The 20,783-nt window shown below is 40.2% G+C and overlaps 2 protein-coding genes across 4 annotated transcripts; one reads left to right on the top strand and one right to left on the bottom strand.

Annotated features, from left to right (window-relative positions):
- Positions 1 to 585: 585 nt before the first annotated feature.
- On the top strand, positions 586 to 13,363 carry LOC103719924 (helicase sen1-like). Of its 3 annotated transcripts, none has more exons than XM_017845905.3 (8): positions 586 to 697; positions 3,854 to 5,415; positions 6,188 to 6,376; positions 9,047 to 9,136; positions 9,310 to 9,478; positions 10,224 to 10,356; positions 10,442 to 12,208; positions 12,321 to 13,363. In XM_017845905.3, the coding sequence occupies exons 2-8, from the start codon at positions 4,020 to 4,022 to the stop codon at positions 12,615 to 12,617; spliced, it is 4,041 nt and encodes a 1,346-aa protein (XP_017701394.2). In that variant the 5' UTR covers positions 586 to 697; positions 3,854 to 4,019; the 3' UTR covers positions 12,618 to 13,363. The 3 variants fall into 3 exon arrangements, with proteins under 3 accessions (XP_017701394.2, XP_008807629.3, XP_038974851.1); XM_008809407.3 differs by having other exon boundaries at positions 9,047 to 9,142; XM_039118923.1 differs by having other exon boundaries at positions 592 to 697; positions 3,860 to 5,415; positions 9,047 to 9,142.
- Positions 13,364 to 19,453: 6,090 nt separating this feature from the next.
- Positions 19,454 to 20,708, bottom strand: LOC120106069 (thaumatin-like protein). Its single transcript, XM_039118921.1, has one exon. The coding sequence runs from the start codon at positions 20,593 to 20,595 to the stop codon at positions 19,804 to 19,806; it is 792 nt and encodes a 263-aa protein (XP_038974849.1). The 5' UTR covers positions 20,596 to 20,708; the 3' UTR covers positions 19,454 to 19,803.
- Positions 20,709 to 20,783: the final 75 nt, after the last annotated feature.

Below are 20,783 nucleotides of genomic sequence, written 5' to 3'. Positions count from 1 at the left end.
ATGTGATTGCTATCTGACTGACAATTTTCACTCACGAGATGACAAAATTACCCTCAGTAATCAGAAAAGGAAAACCGTCTTAGATCCTTCACCCCAATCATGGAGATTAAATTCAATGATATCCAAGAGAGATCTATCTTCAACCCTGCTCTGATGGTCATTTTGTTCTTATCTTCATCCACAAAACAGGGACGTAAAAAGACTGCCATCAAACATGAGGGCCTGGAGTTAATTTTCGGCCAACGGATCCTCACGATTAATCGAAGTGAAACCAGGGGCTAGAAATAAATTGTTTTCCTTAACGGTTATGCTAAATTCTTTTGATAGCTGCACTCCTTTTTAACACGATTCACCCTTTATTTCTTTGACACTATTACTTCCTTTTTAATGTGAGGCGGTCAAGGGGTGTGCATCAAGATAATAGGGAGGACACGTGTAACCTGCCACCATTAATAGAGTAGGAAACTGTGGGTGTAATCACAGCCGTCCATCCATAGTCACGTGCACCCTCACGTGCCCAGCGCTTGTTTTGGTTGCCGAGCCGTCTATAAGTACCAGTCCCCTCCTCCCTTCTCTCTGTGCCTCATCGCGACCTCTGAGAAGAGAAAGCTAAGAAGAGATCTCTCCATCAGTGGAAGCGACCGACTTGATCTCGCCTTCTTCCCCTTCTCTCTCCTTCTCTTTTCGTTCCATTTGGGTGAGATCTCCTCTCCTTCATCTTTTTATTTTCTTCATCACAAACCCTAGATTCCGTTCTTTCTTAGTCTTCGTGATACCCTAGGTTCCCCAATTCGTTTTTTAATTTTTCATGCTTGGATGCTGACTTTCTGATAAATCCTAGAAATTGACGTGAAAATTGGGTTTTTTACGCTTGATTTATGGCTAGGTAGCTTCGTGTCTATTATCTGATCTCTGTGATTGGCCTTGGGGATTGATGATCTCGTCATCCGATGTGCGGGGCGAAATGGGTATTGATCGGATAAGAGTAAATTTGTCAGCTTTGATATGGAACTTTTGGTAATGGACAATAGGAGTGCCAAAGAAATGTTGAAATAGTATATTCTTGATTTGATCGAGCGTGGTCGTAGGTGCGGCTGATTGCTTGGATTAAGATTATTTGGTGTAGGGCGTCCAGTTGTGGGTATATCGGGAGTTGGAATGGTAGATGAAGGTGGGTGATTAGTTCCATCGAACAGATCATGTGCATGATTTGTGGTAGAATGTGGTGTCAGTGAGGCGCGCTGGTGAACTTTTGCTATTAATTTGATAATCAAATGGGTATTGTTGGGTAAAAGTAAATCTGCAGTCTCTTCCATTCAACTTTTCTTGACGTTGAGTAAGAACCAAAAATTAATAAAATAGAGTTTTTTTCTAAATAAATTGAATTGAGTGCGTAAGGCAATGGTGATTTCTTGGTTTAGGGTTACTTGGTGTGTTGGAGACTATTTGTCGTTGTCTTGGAGGGCTGAATGGTGGATTAAGGTAGAGATTATTTTCATCAAATAGATCTTGTGCGTTATTTGAGGTAGAATATGGTCAGACTGAGAGGTGCTGAGCTAGTGATGATTGGTGTTTGACTTTTTGGGTTTGGTTTTGTTAAAAGTAGCTTATGTTTACTGTAAATATTGATTAGGAAATTATATAGATTTATGCTTGTGGATAATGTCCAAGTTATACACTCAAAGGTCATGGATACATTCACCATCGTGTTTCCTTCGCATTTAAATAATTTATGGAAGTAAATTTTAATGATTAGTACTAAAGAGGGCTGCATGTTTAACTAGCAGCTTATTTCTTCGCCGGTGTTAGCAGTATCCTATTTAAGATGCAACAGTTGCTTTCTGACATGCATTATACTACTATGTTTTTCTGTTGCTTTATCTTTGCAAGCGTTGTAGCACAATCATGCCGTGATTTAACACCATAACAAGTGATAAAGTAGTGATCTTCTGGGTTTCTAAATAAATGATGCCTTCATTGATATGGATATGTAGAATTCTTTTAAGAGCATATGCTGTTGTGAATCAAATTAGCAATCATCATTAACTGTAAAACAGATGAATGGGATTAATGATTCACCTAGCATATGTTGTGTCATGCCCATAATAGCGAATCTTAAAGACAGCCTATAATTGACTGGATTTATGGATATGTTCTGCAATTTTTTGATGGTTGTGATGATGAGTTATGGACTAGGAATATAATATTACACCCATTATATGTTGTGCATTGATACTGAAGAACTGCAGATATATGGAGTAAATTTGTTCACTCAGTTCTTAAGTCCTTTTGCAAATATAATTGTGCTGATAGCGGTTCTTCTATTTATGTTAGAGTTTTGAGAGGCATCTAGTGGTATGTATATGCGTGAATTAATATAACACCCATTTATGTGGTGTATATTAGTGCTGAATGATAACTACAGGCATACGGAGTTAGTTTGTTAAACATTCACTCAGTTCTCAAATCTTTTAGTAAATCCAGTTGTACTATTAGCGTCTCTTTGAGCTAGGGTTTTGAGGGGTATTTAGTGGTATATGCGTGTGTATTCTGACTTATGAGGTGCTATGTACATCACATGCTTAGAATGTGTAACTGTTAAGTGTTGACTGTTATCATTTTTATTTCAGATGTATCTCTATTTACAATTTGTTAGTATCTACCAATGCTACTTATCCAAGAGGTATTCTTTGTCAATAAACCAAGAAGACACATCTGATTCAATTCTTTGAGACTAAAGATGTCAGATAATGGGAAATCCCTAATTCAGGGGTGAGATCCACCATTTATCTAATGAACCTGCTTAGCTATAATTTTTTGATTTATGAGGTAACTGTCTTAAAGACCCTATCATTGCAATTATTCTTTGCTTGAAGGTGCTATTCTAATGGTGCAAGAACTCAAGGGTCTACTAATTTTCTATGTTGCAACTCATGTCTTGGTAGGGATAGGAGTTTTACAATTAAAATTTGCCAGTAGCTATACAGATTTTGTTAAATATAGAATTTGGATAGAAACCAAATAATCTTGGTTGGCCAAAGTTGGAGAGTGGTTAGATTTATGTCATTTCTCTGGTTGAGACGGGAGACTAGAAAACTTAAGCCAGTGGACTAATGTTCACCATCTCCATCCTAGACACCGTACCGGTGCCATGTCGATACAATACCAGCATACTTGGTACGAGGGTCAGCATATCAAGTCTCAGTTCGTTACCGATATGGTATGATATGCCCGTTACGTGATGGTATGCACCGGTATGGTGAACCTTACTGTGGACTAACAATACACGCGAGTTGTGATAGTTATGATAGGCTTTGTATTTTTCTTTTTCATCAAAGAACTTGTTTTTTAAGTGTATGTCTAGTTGAGTGGGATGTCTTTTTGTTCAAATTATTGCCTATGTTCTTACTCTGCCCATCCTTGTGTGTTCGCACCTTTGTACCCACCTTTTGGTTCAAATATACAGCTTTAGATTTTGTTTTGACGTTGCTTCCTACTTTTTAAATTTCCTCTATACTTTTATCACTTTATAATTTTTATCATTCTGAATTAAAGTCGCAGAAACCAGTTGCCTGGGAAGTCCAGTAGAAGTTTTAAATTATTGCCTTTTTTAAATTTTGCACTTTATAATTTTTAAATTTCTTCTATACTTTTAGCACTTTACAAAAGTGGGATGTCTTTTTTTAAATTATTGCCTATGTTCTTACTCTGTCCATCCTTGTGTGTTCACACCTTTGTAACCACCTTTTGGTTCAAATATACAGCTTTAGATTTTGTTTTGATGTTGCCTCTTGTTTATTAAATTTCTTCTATACTTTTAACACTTTATAATTTTTATCATTCTGAATTAAAGTTGCAGAAACCAATTGCCTGGGAAGTCCAGTAGAAGTTTTCGTACAGGTTATGATCATTGAACATTAGCATTGACATGACATAGATCTTTCCATCTGAAGGACATTCAAGAAGATTATTGTGGATTTTAAAATAGAATTGTCAGTTTATATGCGTTTACCCATGAAATGGGGTGTCGTGGAAGGCCATTATTTGACCTTAATGAACTCCCAGCTGAAGAGGAAAATGAGAATGATAGTGTCCTTTTCCAGCCCCAGAAGTCTGTTCCTATTCCAAATCCTCACACCTCAAGCATCTTTCCACCATCAGAAGGTTGCCAGCGGATAGTTAATAACCATGCATTCACACATGCTTCTTCGGGTTCAGGTTTTCAGCCTTTTGTAAGGAGTAAAGACCAACAGAACTCAAAGGATGGCTCCAAACAGAAAGCAGATGATTCAAATGCCAACCAAGCCTCAACATCAATGGCTACAAGTCATAGAGAGGATAATAAATTTTCACTGTTGGGGTCTTCAGGTAATCAGGATGCTCAAGCTGTTGAAAGGGAAGAAGGGGAATGGTCGGATATGGAGGACAATCTTGATAATCTTGATACAGTTCGAAGCAATATTAGCGGTAAGCATTTGGAGGTTAACACTGAAATTGCACAGTTGCAAAAGGCAATTGAAGAAATTAATCCTGTATCTGTTAAGGCCGATGAGAATAGTTGCAATGATTCTAATCTCCTTGGACCTAGCAATAATGAAGTTGGAGATGCTTTTAAGGATGCAAAAGTTCAAGACCCATCAGGATCAGAGAATAACAGAACTGCAGACTGTAATTATAAAGGGGATGCACTGGCAGATGGCTTGGAAGAACCTTCTTCAATTGCAAAGACCAAGGAGGTCAAAGGAGTTGAAGCCAGTTATGCATTGAGATTTGCAAATAATCCTGCAAAGAGACCAAAGCTTGATGAGCACAAGGAGGCAATGTTAGGTAAGAAAAGAGGTAGGCAGACTGTTTTTATTAATGTGGAGGATGCTAAGCAAGCTGGTCCTATGAAAACTTCAACACCTAGGAGGCAAACTTCTTTTCCAACACCTATTATTACTCGTACTGTGAAAGACATGTCTCGTGCTAGCCCTGCTGGTGTTGAAAGGGCTGTGGACAGACAGAGTCAGCTCATAACCAAGGATCAGAAGCAATCTGACATAGCAAGCAGTGAAGGAAGTAACCCTCTGGAGCCAAGTGACCAAAAGGCTGAATCTAATGGTGATGTTAATCCAGGGTCAATATCTCGCTCTAAGAAGATAAACAACAATGAGTTTTGTTCAGAATCTTACTTACCACCAATTCCAAGACAGGCTTCATGGAAGCAGTCTGTAGACTCCAGGCAGTATAAGAACCCAACCATTTTATCCCGAAAACCTTCTGTCACAGGTCAGAGCATTTCAGATCAGAAATTGGGAAACAAAAAACATCTTGCTTCTAAGAAGCAGAGTTCAAACAACATACAGTACCAAGATACATCAGTGGAGCGGCTTCTGAGGGAGGTGACGAATGAGAAGTTCTGGCATCATCCAGGTTTGGAACATTCCTTTGCTAATTATAAATTCTGGTGTAAGTATGTTTCTTTATATCTTATTTTGTTTGCACCTGAATTCTTTTGGAGAATGATTCAAAATCCTGAATACATGTATCATGGCGTGAACAACATGTGCATGTGATGAGAGGGAACAAAGAGCTGAGGAGTGGGTCAGGATTTTGAATGTCTCATTTAATTAATCTATTGACACAAATTTGTATAATCGGTAGAGAATCAGCCACGCTTGTTCTGTAGCCAACATCAACAGGATGTGCAAGGCAAAGAGGTTGTTGAGTATATGGTGTGGTTTTGAATCCACCAATTTACACAAATGTTTTTGTGTGAAATAAAAGGGAAACTGTCTCTATGTCCAGTTCGATTGAAGGATCCTTGTGGGTAGGAAGAGATTTAGTTTCTTTTTGGGTGATGATTGGCTCTAAACTTGACATTTGTTTGAGATTTGATAAGTACACTGTCTTGGCTAGTAATGTATTAAATTGTTCAACCAGAAGTTAAACAGAGTTAACGTGCCTTTGTTTATTGGTTGGTAACTGATTACTGACTAGATGTGTATGCTATGTCAAGATACTGCGAGGTCTCTTGTCTAAAGCCTGACAGTTACCTGTAACATGTACCTTATCTGAGGATTTTCTGTGTATTTTAATTGCCAACCTTTGTGATTTCTTGTCTTGTAGTTGTTCCTAGTTATATTATGTTGTCATTTGTGTGGTTACTATTTTGAATATAACACAAGCATCTGGCAATTATCAGAGGAGACGGAACTTCAGTGTGTGCCTGGACGCTTTGAGTCTGTTGAGGAGTACGTGAGAGTTTTTGAGCCCTTGCTCTTTGAGGAATGCCGAGCACAGCTCTACAGCACCTATGAGGAGCTTACAGAGACTGTAACTAGGGATGTACATATTATGGTTCGTGTAAAAACTGTGGAAAGACGAGAAAGAGGTAAAGATCTTGATTTTGTTATTTTGAGGTTTATTATCTTTGTTTTCTTTAGGAGTAATATAGAATTGTAAGAATCAGAGGGTGGATTGCAGTTTGAATTTGCAGTAAAAAAATAAAGCAATCAGTATAAGCAATATGGTTATCACTTGATAAAAATGTTGTTTAGCTTTTTTGCTATATGTTTTGGTTGTTCTTTAGCTTCTTGATTATTTTATGCATATCTGTAATGTTTGGCTTCTAGAATTATAATGGTATTGATGCTCAGAAAAAGTACTCGCATTTCTTTAGCTCACAGTTTTTCTATTTCATTATTGTCTATCACAGCTTTCATTGTGTTATGAACAAATGTTGAGACTAAAGATTTCATGCATTTGAAGCTTTTACAGATGTAATTATCATGTTCGTTGGTAGTTCAAAAGTTTTATTTCCCACATATCATGTGAGCTATGTTTGATAACATAACTTAAATAACTAAAATTTTTGGAATTTTGTTACCCATGTTAGATCCATGACTATGCAAAGCTTCTGGAGAACTGATTTTTTCTAATTAATGAAACAATAAATTGGGCGGGGAAATACTTTAGAGGTACCTTAATCTTTGCCAACAGTGTTGTCCAAAATATCGAGGGGATTTCTTTTATATCAACATGAAAATATGGAAATTTCTTTTAATAGAAGTGAAACCATAAATGGGTTTTTGCTGATATTTGATTGCTCTTTGCTTTTGGAGGTGGGCCATCTCTTCTACAATTTTAAAGAGGAAAGAAGGGTAGAAGGTAGAAACAATAGTTTGTGATGGTATTAGAATTATTGGAGTGTTATTGGTTAGTGTTTCCTTTTCACTTATTTCAGATGCTAATGCCAATGAGTTTGGAATCCATATGCTCTGTTGCTTGCATACATCCAGAGGAGGTGGTTCAAGTCTGTGAGTAATTCAATTGGAGGAGAATTTGCATTAGAATATATTGTATGATCTTTTGATGGGAATTGTGGATGTGCATTGGACATACTTCATTGATATGTGATTTGATCTGTAGAATGGATTTAAACTTTAGGAATCTTGTAAATCAGATACTTAGATATTTTAATGAATTGGTTTTGGTTGTTGATTCTTTGCTGTTGCCACCTCTTTCTGCAAAAGTGTAGAGGGCCAGTTAGTTCCTCTAGAAATGCCAGAGTTCTCTGTAGTATCTGTAGATGCTGATAGGCATGAGTGCTTATGGTTTTGTTACCTGTAAAATTAAGTGTTTTTTCAGATTTTGTACTCCTAAGGTCAACGATGCCTTCTCTTTATTTTTTTAAATAAATTTATTTGCGTCTACTACCATTTCAAAAGAATCTCGGGAATTGTCGCTGGGTTTTTACAAATTGAAGATTTTGCTTATATGGGGTAGGGAATGTCCTGCTTATTGTTCGGTAGTATTGGTTTGATGTGAGGAGGTATTAAGAGGCTTTATATTGTATGTTTGTCAGAATGAAATTTGTCCAGAATATATTATTGCGTTGGTGTTACAAGTAGCCTTTACCTCACGGTAATTGTTGGCTTTGAACTCTTGTGCACCATTTCAGGACTGGATACGTCATGCCATTCCAGTAACTTGTGTGCTTGAGTTACCATGCTGTCATAATTGTATGATATACCCAATTATTGAAATTAATATCATTCTTAGTTGAGGACTTGTGTCCTACTAAAAGTCTCTAATTTGATGGCAAGGGCATTATATCATCTCATGCTGAATGCTTGCGGACCTTCTGGGAATCAAAATGTTATGAAAACTCTCAGACTTCTGCTTGAGTGATTTGGTCAAGGCTCAGATTGGACCTTGGAGGTCCTTCAGGAATCTTAGATTCAGCCTTGGTTGTCTGGTGGACTGGTGGGATGATTTGGTTGATTTGTATTTGCAATATTTGAATTCTGTAGGGATCTAGAGGTTAAATAACCCTTTTTTAATGATGATTTGCTCTTTCTAATAATTCAGCTTTCTAATAATTCAATCTTCATTGTAGAAGGCATTTTTCCTGTTGCATTAACTGGTGCTCAGAGCAACTAGCAGTTGATTGTTACATGTAGGGGTTTTTCTTTTTAGCAATGCATCATATGCTGATTTTGTTGGATTCTGAATATTCCTTTATGGTGGTATTGCTGTTATGCATGGAGGTGGACCTTTGAAAGGACCATATGAAGGGTACATGAAGGAGTTGGATTGAGCTCTGAGTTTCTGCAGAGCACTGCAACACTTGCTTGAAAGATAATGTGCCTGTTTTGTGCAGGTCAAGCTAGCCTGTGATATCTTTGAAAGTATATGTTCTGCAAAGGAACAATACTTGCTGCTACAGTGGCTGGCTGAATAGTTTTCATTCCTACCCAGGGAGTTTTGACTGGTAAACTAGTTCTACGTCTAAACATTCATTGGTCTTGATTCTCAATTCTTGGTGCTAGTTGGAAGCAGTTGATTTATCTACCTGAAATCTTTGTAGTGTGCTATTATTTTTTACACTGTGCTGGCTTGCGTTGTTATTTCCAACATCTAGTTTTATTGTCATTGGTATCTATCAGGTCCTTTTCGAATTATAGATATCCTATTGATACTCTTGAAGTTTCACAACTAATTCTGAAGGTCTGTTGTTCATGTCCGTTAACCTAATGTCATCTCACATTTTTAAGTCCAGGATGGTATGATGTCATAGTTCTTCCCGTGCATGATTGCAAATGGACTTTCAAGGAAGGTGATGTTGCAGTTGTATCAACCCCTCGGCCTGGTACAGGTTTGCAGTTGAGCCTATACGTATTTATTTCATTTTGGTGGATCAATCCATTTTGCTTGCGTCTACAATGTTTCTTTTGTTAAACTAAATGGTGCATTGCACTCTTTCTTTTGGTTAGGTTGAACTTTCCATAGTTTACAGTTTTGTGCTTGTGTTTGTGCAAACAGCCAGATCTAATAAGAGAAGTATTAATTCCGGTGCAAATGATGACGATGTTGAATTGGACATTACTGGATGGGTTGTTGGTACTGTTAGGCGACACATACCTATTGACACACGTGATCCTCCTGGGGCAATTCTTCATTTTTATGTTGGCGATTCATATGATTCTAGTAGGTAATATGTTTTTAACTTTCATAATGCGTGCATGCTTAGAGACCAGCATATGTGCTCGATTTCAAAAAGTGACTCAGTAAAAAAAAAGTCTAGCCACCCCTTAGGCGCACAGTCCGCCTAAGACTGAACTGTTATATTGTAATTCATCAGGCTGATGTTTGATTAGTAAGCAATATGTTGAATGTTGTCATTATTTGAATAAATTATGAAATACCATGTTGGCATTTTGAGTTAACATGTAGGAATGTAGTGGGTCAGATTTAAATTTGGCATGGGTGGATCAATATGTTAAATTTGATTTACCAAATGTCTTGGATAATTTTGAAATCACCAAGGAGTTGGAGTCTTGTTTTTATATCGTTGTTTCATTGCTTAATAGACTCTCCATGTGGTCAGTGAAATGACAGACTCAACGATACCCTTGTATTAGTTACCTTTGACCACCATCGGCAGGAATCTTTTTTCCCCCCATATCTAGATCTTTGTGCTTATGTTCAGGCTAGAATATACATATATTTCTTCTATCTTAGCACAGTATTTGCCTTTAGGTAGTGGCAAATAAGAAGTGCTGGCTTGTTCTTGTTTGGGTCAAGTGATGTGATCTTTTCTCCTATCAAAATAACTTATACTCCTTAAATTCAACCGGACCTATTAGATATTCTTTCTACCCCGTGTATTTGTTCATTGCATTTTTTCCACATGAGACTAATATGATATTGCATTTTACTCCATTTTTAACTTTCAGCAAGGTGGATGATGATCATATTCTAAGGAAGCTTCAACCCCGGGGCATTTGGTATTTAACTGTTCTTGGGTCCCTTGCAACTACTCAGCGCGAATACATTGCTCTTCATGCATTTCGCCGTCTTAACTTGCAGGTGACCATATGTCCTAATTGATGCAGAAGTACCTTCTTGCCTGTATTTCTTGTATGAGTAGTGCTGATGATATTTTATTATACAGATGCAAACTGCAATTCTGAAGCCTAGTCCTGAACACTTCCCCAAGTGTGAAGAGCAGCCTCCTGCCATGCCTGACTGTTTCACCCAGAATTTTGTCGATCATCTCCATAGGACTTTTAATGGTCCTCAGTTGGCTGCTATACAGTGGGCTGCGATGCACACAGCTGCAGGCACAAGCGGTGGAGTGGCAAAACGGCAAGATCCATGGCCTTTCACTCTTGTTCAGGGCCCTCCTGGAACTGGGAAGACACACACCGTGTGGGGCATGTTAAATGTTATTCATCTTGTCCAATATCAGCACTACTACACTGCTTTGCTCAAGAAACTTGCTCCAGAGAGCTACAAGCAAACTAGCGAGAGTAATTCTGAGTGTGTTGGTAGCGGATCAATTGATGAAGTTTTGCAAAGTATGGACCAGAACCTCTTCCGGACTCTGCCAAAACTTTGCCCCAAGCCTAGAATGCTTGTGTGCGCTCCTTCAAATGCTGCCACAGATGAGCTGCTGGCACGTGTCCTTGACCGTGGCTTCATCGATGGGGAGATGAAGGTCTACCGTCCTGATGTTGCTCGTGTTGGAGTGGATTCACAAACCCGTGCAGCTCAGGCAGTTTCTGTTGAGCGAAGAACTGAACAGCTTTTGCTTAAGGGTCGTGATGAGATTATTTGCTGGTTGCATCAGCTGAAAAGTCGTGAACAACAGTTCTCACAAGAGATAGCTCATCTTCAGAGAGAACTTAACGTTGCAGCTGCAGCTGGTCGATCCCAAGGATCTGTTGGTGTTGATCCTGATGTTCTTGCTGCCCGGGATCATAATCGTGATGTACTACTTCAGAACCTTGCTGCAGCAGTAGAGGGCAGAGATAAAGTTTTGGTTGAGATGTCACGCCTTCTTATCTTAGAAAGCAGGTTTCGTGCTGGAAGCAGCTTTAATATGGAAGATGCACGAGCCAGCCTTGAAGCAAGTTTTGCTAATGAAGCTGAAATTGTTTTCACTACGTTGTCAAGCAGCGGGCGCAAGTTATTTTCTCGTCTTAGTCATGGCTTTGATATGGTAGTTATTGATGAGGCAGCCCAGGCCAGCGAGGTAGCAGTCCTGCCTCCCCTTTCACTGGGTGCGGCAAGATGTGTTCTGGTTGGTGATCCCCAGCAACTCCCTGCAACAGTCATTAGTAAAGCAGCTGGAACCTTGTTGTATAGTAGAAGCCTTTTTGAGAGATTTCAACAAGCAGGTTGCCCTACCATGCTATTGTCTGTGCAGTATAGAATGCACTCTCAGATACGTGATTTTCCATCTAGATACTTCTATCAAGGACGTCTGATGGACAGCGAGAGTGTAGCCAACCTTCCTGACGAAATTTACTACAAGGACCCTTTGTTGCAGCCTTACATCTTTTATGATATCATGCATGGACGGGAGTCCCACAGAGGGGGATCGGTCTCGTACCAAAATATTCATGAAGCACAGTTTTCTCTGCGGTTATATGTGCATCTTCAGAAGTTTCTGAAAGCCAGTGGTGGCAAGAAAGTCACTGTTGGCATAATTACACCATACAAGCTGCAGCTGAAGTGTCTCCAACGAGAATTCGAGGAAGTTCTGAACTCAGAGGATGGAAAGGATATCTACATCAACACCGTCGATGCATTCCAGGGCCAGGAACGTGATGTAATTATCATGTCCTGCGTGCGTGCCTCAAAACATGGTGTTGGATTTGTTGCTGACATACGCCGCATGAATGTTGCTCTTACTCGAGCTAGGAGGGCATTATGGGTATGCTTTGCTCTCTCTCTCTCTCTCTCTCTCTCTCTCTCTCTCTAGTTGAGTATCAATGTGAAAGGAAGGATATCAAATTGATGTGGTGTTAAAATTCATCTTCTTCCAGGTCGTGGGCAACGCGAATGCTCTCATGCAGTCAGATGACTGGGCTGCATTGATTGAAGATGCTAAGGTGAGGAAATGTTTCATGGGCATGGATAGCATCCCTAAAGAACTCTTGGTTCTGAAGGGGTCTGCCAGCACTCCAAAAGTTTCCTCGAATAACATGAGGAGCTCGAGGTCTGCTGGGAGGCAGCGGCATTTTGAGATGCTCCCAGAGCCCAAGTCTGGGACACCATCTGAAGATGAAGAGAAGGCAAACACACATATACCAAGGAATGGTAGCTATAGGAATCCTAAGTAGAATGGGAGTTCTCTGGATGATTTGAGGCAGTCCGGTGACAGGTCCCGAGATGCTTTGCAGTATGGCATTGCTAGGAGGCAAAGAGAATTCTTCTGGATCTAATAGGAGAGATTGACATTAACAGGCTTTCATTTCTATCTGGGGCTTTGTGCAAATCCATTTAATTGACTGGCACTCAATTCATGCGGAAGCCTTAAAGAGAGAACTCGGGCATTTGTGCAGGGGAAAAGAAGGCCTTTCTGACTGCCGACATGCTGATCGATTGGGTTGCTGACCATGAAACGCCTGCAGCTATAATGATCGTCAGAAGGAAGGGCATCCAGGATTACTTGAGAACCATCATCAAAGATGTCTCAGGTCTTCAGGATGCTTGGATCGAGCAGCTGCTGAGTGTTTTGGAAAGCTGACTGGGTGAGAAATGTAAAGCTGCAATTTTGGAAACATTCAGCCAAGAGTACCTTATGCTCCATCTTTGTGGGGACTTTCGTTCACAGGTTGTGTTTGGAAAGCAAGATATTGAAGAGTTCCCATTTGGATCAAATGCCTAGCTCAACTTCAAGCGGCAAGATGGAGCTGCTCCAGGAACTTTGAAAGTTCGAAGACTACTCGAGCAGGCAAGAGCTCCATTAAATTTAGTAGTGCTTGCGTGGAGGAGACCTCCTGACATTTTGGCAGCACTTGCTAGTTACCGTTATACCTGCACCTAGGGCTTAACCTTATACTTCTTGTTTGTCTGTATATGCTTGAAACAGAGGCCATGCCCCACAAATTGTTGGGATGGACTTAAGAGATGCGTCTGATGTTAATGGATCCTTGGGCTCCAAATCTTGTAGAGCATGCTCACTGGCTTTCAGAAGGGTGAATGAGCAAAAGAAGCCTCAAGAACAATCGACATTTGTGTACATTTGTGTACTTTGTTGAGGATATTGAATTAAATGTATGTTGCATGGAAAGAGGCTATCAGCGCATCACCTTATGTTGTAACATAGAGTAACATCCATGGAAAAGGGTTATTCTTTTATTTTCTTATATGCCTTTCTTTGCTGATAAAGATGAGCTTGCGACTTATTCCAGGTGTGGTGGTGCAGGTTTAGTGGAATTCCTGTTGTAAAGGAAGACAAAATTTAAAAAGAGACACTAAAACAAACATACATTTTGATTTGTGAGAAAAGAATTGTTCTATAAATTCAGCATCTGTGACCCTTTTTAGGTCAACTTAGTCATATAAAAGTGTGCACACCTCATTTGCAAATCTCAGTTAATAATTTGTGAAAAGACAGTCCAGTAACACATTCCTGTTTACGTAGAAGACCGTCAAAGTGGGCAAAAAACAAGTGGACGCAACCAACAATAAATCATAAAGAAAAATGTCCCTCCTTTTTTTACAATAAATTTACAGTAAAGTATACCAAGTTAATTTTCTAATACGATGCATAGTCTTCTCTTCTCTGATTCATGTTCGTAAGATGTGATGGCAGTTTTAAATAAAACTGGCTTTCAGTTGCAGCAAACCTCATCTCTTATTCGGACTTGGTACCAGCTGTGTACAATCTATTATACATTAAGCATAATAGTGGGATTCATAGCTCAGTGGAGCAATTGACTGCACATCAATAGGTCAGTGGTTTGAATCCGGTTGGGCCCTTTATGAATTATTTTGTATATTTTTCACCAAGTTCATGGAAAAAACAGCAATATATAGAAATTTTTTAATAATATATATTCATATTTTATTTTGGATATATTATTATATAAATTTGGTTGGATTAATGATCTAAACTCTTGGTCAAATTGATCTTTATGCAAGTTTAATAACTACGACCTAATCCATTATCGTTTACAATCTTAATAGTGGACCTATCACTTATGATTTATTATTTATTTAGTTTTTAATATTAAATTTCACTCATCATATGATTTGTATCAGAATAATATCCAACTTATATTCATATTCGAATAGAAAAAATATAGATATAATTAATATCTAACTAGTATTTATATTAATTTAAAATAAATATAGATATATTTAATACCTGATTCACATCTATATTTATTCAAAATAAACATAGATACTAATTTTTATCTATTTAATACTCCTATCTACAGATATCAATATATTAGTATCTGATCCATTTTCAATCTTACCTTTCACCCATACTTTTAAAAAGTTATTATCACATCATCATCCCCGCAATCCTTCAAAGTTATTTCCCATCCAAAAGGACAGGAGCCGGAGGATGCATTTGAAAGAATACTCATAGATGTTAAACTGTTTTTGTATTTTAGAATGCAGGGCGCATAACTGCAATACACTTAATCTTGTATGTGAGAGTAAACATCACAAATTACTAGATGGCTTCAAGGTAAATTTCGACGGCAGTATATCAGAGGGCGACAACAGATGCGGCTTGGGTTTTGTGATCAGGACTCCAGGATGATTGTAACTGGGGGTCGGCGTATATTTGATGGGTCCGTTCTTATGGCGGAGTTGCGTGCGGCGTGGGAGGGCCTTGTATATGCCAGAGTGCACCTGAGTGCTAGGCGGGTATTCCTCGAGGGCGACTCGGCCATAGTGATCGGCTGGATCCGGAGCCGGCAAGTCAGGTCTGAGTTGCACCCCCTACTCTGGGATATTTGGCGACTCGCGAAGGAGTTCGAGTCATTTCGGGCTTCATATATTTTTCGGGAGGCGAACAGTGCAGTGCACTGGGTCGTCTTCTTTGCAGCCCACCACTCTGGGAGTGTTTTTTGGAGTATTTTCGATCGTGTGCCGTTGGCATTAGATCGCGTTTTGTGCTGTGACTGTTCTGGGCGTTTCACAGCTAAGTATTGAGAGGCCGGCTTACCCCCCAAAAAAAAAACTACTAGATGGCTTGACCTGATGTCGATCATGATGAAGTAGCATGGGTTGGTCTTTTATGTGAGAGCCAATGTGGTATTGGCAAGTTTAATGTAGTAGTAGTTTGATGTTGGAGTGGGAGTGAGACATCAGAGCAAGAGTTGTCTCATGATAGAACCTGTCAATCCTATTTCCTGCCTGAAGTTTCTCTAGCTAATCATTTGGCACCAATTTCAGATGGTTGATTTGGGTTTTGTGATCTTTGAAGTTTGCTCAATCCTTTTCTTGATCCCTTGCCTTATTGTTGAAAAAATCTGGGACCATGAAGATGATGATTCACGAAATATGTGCATGAATATAGGCAAATTATACAACAAGATACAAAGACTTCGATATGAAAAGTCCTGAAAAAAGAAACAGGCAAGGCAGATACAATGCTAAAATTAAGTTTCCTTCTACACACACAATTACATCATATCTGACTAAATCTGTACTTAGTTTGTGAAGAACATATGATTCTATGTTCTCTCCACTTTTTTTCTCTCTTATATTCTCTAGTTTCTGGGGCATACAGTGATGAACATTTAGAGAAAGTTCTATACACTGTAACTAATTGCAGATTTGGGTATTGAATGTGCATGACATAACTCAACTTGTAATGTGACATGAGTGGATCTTATTCTTGCAATATTTTTAACTAACTTTTTTTTTTTTGTTGCCGAAACAGATGATTCATACAATTCTATTACGGACATATCCAAAAAGGTCAAAAAATAACAAATCCTGAAGCGCTATAGGCATCTTCCTCTCCCCGACCCAAAAGGCATCTTCAGAATAGTTGGCCACGTACGAGGCCACCCAGTCTGCAGCCTCATTGGTCTCTCTATACACGTGCTTAGCCTAAAAGGTCACATCGCCATAGATCATGGCTTAGATGTCTCGAAGCAAGGAGTGACACCCACCTATACTACCGACGCCACTCTGGATCCAGTCAATAACCATAGCCGAATCACCCTCAAGCAGTACTACTCTGGCCCGCAACACCCGACGAGCATGGCCCAGTTCTACCCACGCCCCATAGCTCAGCCTCCGGGACCGAGGTGTCGAAGATTTGGCAACCACCAGCCACAACCACCCTTGAATCCGGGCTTCTGATAACAAAGCCCACACTTTTCCTCCTGCTGCCATCTAGTACACATCCATCAAAATTGTCCTTGAGAAAACTCGGGGGTGGAAACTTTTAGGTGAAGAACACCTTTCGAGATGCTACACGAGCAGAAGTAGATCCCTAGGTGCCCCGAGCTATCAAAGGCCCATCCAACAATTCGGTATGAATAATCTCTACCGCCTGAACCTAGGCCCGCTCCATAACAAATGTTGGAGAAGGACAACTCTTGTCAAAAGTTCAGGCATTCTTGGCTAGTTAGATCTGATAAGCAGTACTTTTAAGGCTACTCTAGAGAAGTACTGTGCTCGTAGATCAACAAATTCTCTTCTTAAATTAATTCAGTGAAGGATGTGCAAACAAGATCATTTTCAATAGAACTGTTAAGATCATGATCTTTGTGCTCGTTCTGAGTTAACGCAGTGAAGAACGTGGAAGCAGGATTACTGTCAATAGAACTGATAAGACAATGGCATTTTTTGAGTGCGTGAAACATCTTAGGAATGGCTGGCTTCCATTCACTAGAGAAGAACTCCAAATATCTCTCTCTCTCGCGCGCGCGCACATATTCCCTCACTCTCACATATGACAATTTTCAACAACACAGGATCCAACTGTTGCTGCACAAGCTAGAATAATTTGGTGTGGTAGAAGATTTTATCTTTCCCAAAGGGAATTAAATTGAGGATGTTATCAGCTTGGTGTCATTTGGCCTATAGCCTGGATCTCTGATGCCGGTCGTGCACGATGATTGCAGCTATCCATCATCGTATAATGATGTATGTTTGTCTATATAACTGTTTTTTTTTTCCCCATTAATTTCCCCCCCTGTATTGATTTCAGTTCCAGTGCCATATTTTTAATAAATGAAGCTGCTTGTATTCTGTTGGAGCAATGGAATGCATCTACCACACCTATGACAACATAACAGTGTGCATATGGAACATCTTGGATACCTTCCATGGTGTCTGAGCACATACATCCACCTCCCTGGTCTGCTGGAAGGACTTGATCATGAGGCTAAATCTTCTGCAAAAAAAGTGCTAAATCCACCTTGAGAATGAGCAGAGAGCAGAATAATGGTCTTTGTAGCTACAAAACAACTACTTCATCAGATTCAGAGGCCCTTCATAATGCAGAGGATATGATGCATGATGGGAAATTGAAGTAATGACCATTATTTCATGGTCATCTTGTTAGAAGGATTGGCATAACATCCAATAACAACTGCCTGAGGGTTTGCTCCTCTCACAGTCTGCCCTGTAATTGACCTGAAATCTAGGATCTGGGTCGAAAATTAGACCTAATATGCTGTTGGGTTGGGTTTGGTTCTTAAAATCAAAGCCATAACCTTGTTGGCAGCATCAGGTGTAGACTAAACCACACCCAATTCCGCAACCAGTTTTATTATGCATGCGTGTGTATGTGCATGCAAGTATTTACTGAGCTTTACGTCCATCTCTAACATTATCCCCACCATCCTTTTTTGCTAAATTGGAGAGGTTAAACCTCTTCTTATTCACTTGAGATTGTGGCTTCGTTAGAGCTTTCTACTTGGGAGCAAAGCTTTCTCTTATACTTGTGTTAAAGAGTATGGCCCTTCATTTTTTGCTGGAATCAGAGCTTTAAGCTGAGTCTTAAATACTGAAGCTAATAGCTCCAAACTTGAAGCTATATGAAGCTGAGATATTATAATGTTATGAATTGAAGTAAAGCTGAAGCTAGAGGAATAAACAAGAAGTTTTAGCATGTTTTTCTGAGATAAAATGAGGGACTTCCACCTAAACTGTGATTATCCAGTCTCAAATATTTGGAAATGGACCATCCAAGATTTGAATTCAGAATTTCTGGTTGCTGAGCAGAGAGGTGCGAGCCTGAATTGGAAGTTCAAATTTTCTTAAAGCTGATACAAGTTAGAGCTTACTATCATTTATTTATTGATATTTTAAGTTTATAGCCACCAAAATCCACCATTTGGGTTTCTAGGAGTAGACAAATCTCCATATATACCCTCGATTGACCACTAATATTATCCAAGTTTTTGTTTGGTGTAACTTGTCCTTAAATTGTTGAGGACAATCTTTGCTTTCTAATGAAATCCTTATTGGAATCCCCTTGACATTAAAGGGAAAATCCTGTTGAATTTTTCTTGCTTCTAATTTGTCCTAAAATACTGTTAGGGACCATAATAAGCATCAGAAGCAAGCAAGAATTTGAGCATATTATGCAAAACATTGAATGGAGACTCTGGCTCTCTTGGAAAACAACTCTGTTCCACCGAGATCTATAGTTTGCAATTTCTTTCCCTGTTACCAGACTATCCAAGCCTTTAATTTTTTGGAGAAGAACAATATGAAATAACCTAAAGCTTAGATGTCTTCTTTATCAAAAAATCTCTCGTTCATATGGAAATCTTGATGTTACTAGCGATGGAAGCAACGCCAAAACATTATTCTAATTATCAAAGAATAATTTTTTGTTTTTCCAAAAAAAAAAAAAAACTACCAAGAGACAGCAGAGGATCTCTCTCTGAAATAAAGAAAAAAAACAAACATAGCCATATTCTTTAATCACATTCTGAAGAAACTGCCTTAGATCTATATGATAGAAAATGATGCTTCAACAAATCTCATATTTTGCATAGAAGCAATCAAGAAGGCTTGCATATTCCCCATCTCCCTACCATTCCCCCTTTGATTCATTTCCACATTCTTCAGACATCACATAGTAAGAAAAAATCCGACAAGAAACCAAGCAATAATTCATAAATCCTCTTTAAAATATTTCTCTTTGGTTCCGAAAATTTCTTAGATTTCATAGGCAACAAACACATTGTTGTTATTTCTGCCCTTCTCCTCTGAGTGAAGCCATTTCATCAATTAATTTCCATCAACCATGCCAAAGTCCTTCACTTAACTTCCAACACACTAACTGAAATACAAATCCAAACATGAGATAGAAGCATCAGGTGATAACATATATAGAAGTAAACTAACAAGGAGATAAGACTAGATGTCATAAGATCCATGAGAAGTAGTACAAACTATTCCTAGTAGCTCCTAGCAGTACCACTACATATATATATATATATATATGTATGTATGAAGTAGTAAGATGAGGCAATGCATCATGACAGCAGCAGCAAGCAGCCATGTTTGGTGATGGTTTGATGTTGAAATGAATCAGTGGTGGGGGCAGAAGGTGACGAGGTAGCTGGCGCCCGGGGAGCAGGTGAGGATGCTTGTGGCATCGTCGTAGGCGTAGGAGTAAGCCCGGGGGCATGCGGTCTTGAACAGCCGCGAGTAGGACGTGGGCTTGCACTGCTGCGGCCCCCCGTAGCTCCCCGTGCAGCAGTACCTCGGCGACCCAAACGCCGAGCACGCGCTCTTGCACCCCACCACCCTCCCCCCACCTCGCCCCCCGTCTCTCACCGCCAGCCCCGCCGGGCACACCGCGTTCAGATCGCTCACGCACCCCGCAGCCGCGCACCGCGCCCCCCCGCCGCCGCCGCCGACGGATGCCTTCCCTCGGAACGGCGTCATGGAGATGCCGAGGTTGTAGCCGTCCACGAGGCTCACGTCGTAGAAGTCCTGAGTCTGGCCCTGGCCGAGGGTGATCTCCACGAGGGTGGCCGGGGTAGAACCGCCGAGACCGGCGCAGAAGAGGTTCCCGCCGCAGTCGCCGGTGGCGCAGCGGCCGCGGCTGGTGGCGGGGTCGAAGGTGCACCCCTGGCGGCCCCAGACGCGGCCGGACCAGCCAGGGGGCAGGCGGATGGAGTAAGCCTGGTTGGGGAGCAGGCGGAAGCCGCCGCGGGCGAGTATGGGCTTCCCGGCGCTCGGCTGGATGCCAGGCCACACCGTCTCCCGGCACCGGTTGTACAGCGCCAGCGTCGCGGCCTCCGACGGCAATGCCGCCGGTAGCAGCAGCAGCAGCAGCAGCAGAGCCGACAAGCGGAGAAGTAACATGGTTTCCATCTCCCTGGCTCTCACTCTTGGCGTTGCTGAGCTCAGATAAAAAAGAGAACCCTGCCCCTTCTGTACCTCACCCGTGACGTTAAATAAAGTAAATAATACTACAATATAATAATGTAGCTGGTCGACGAGCAGAATAGGATGGCAATTTATGATCTGATACGTAAATGATCTGTTTTAAGTATATTTAA

This window comes from Phoenix dactylifera, unplaced genomic scaffold, assembly GCF_009389715.1.
Source record: "Phoenix dactylifera cultivar Barhee BC4 unplaced genomic scaffold, palm_55x_up_171113_PBpolish2nd_filt_p 000447F, whole genome shotgun sequence".
Taxonomy (NCBI): Eukaryota; Viridiplantae; Streptophyta; class Magnoliopsida; order Arecales; family Arecaceae; genus Phoenix; species Phoenix dactylifera.
This window is presented reverse-complemented; position numbering and strand designations above follow the sequence as displayed.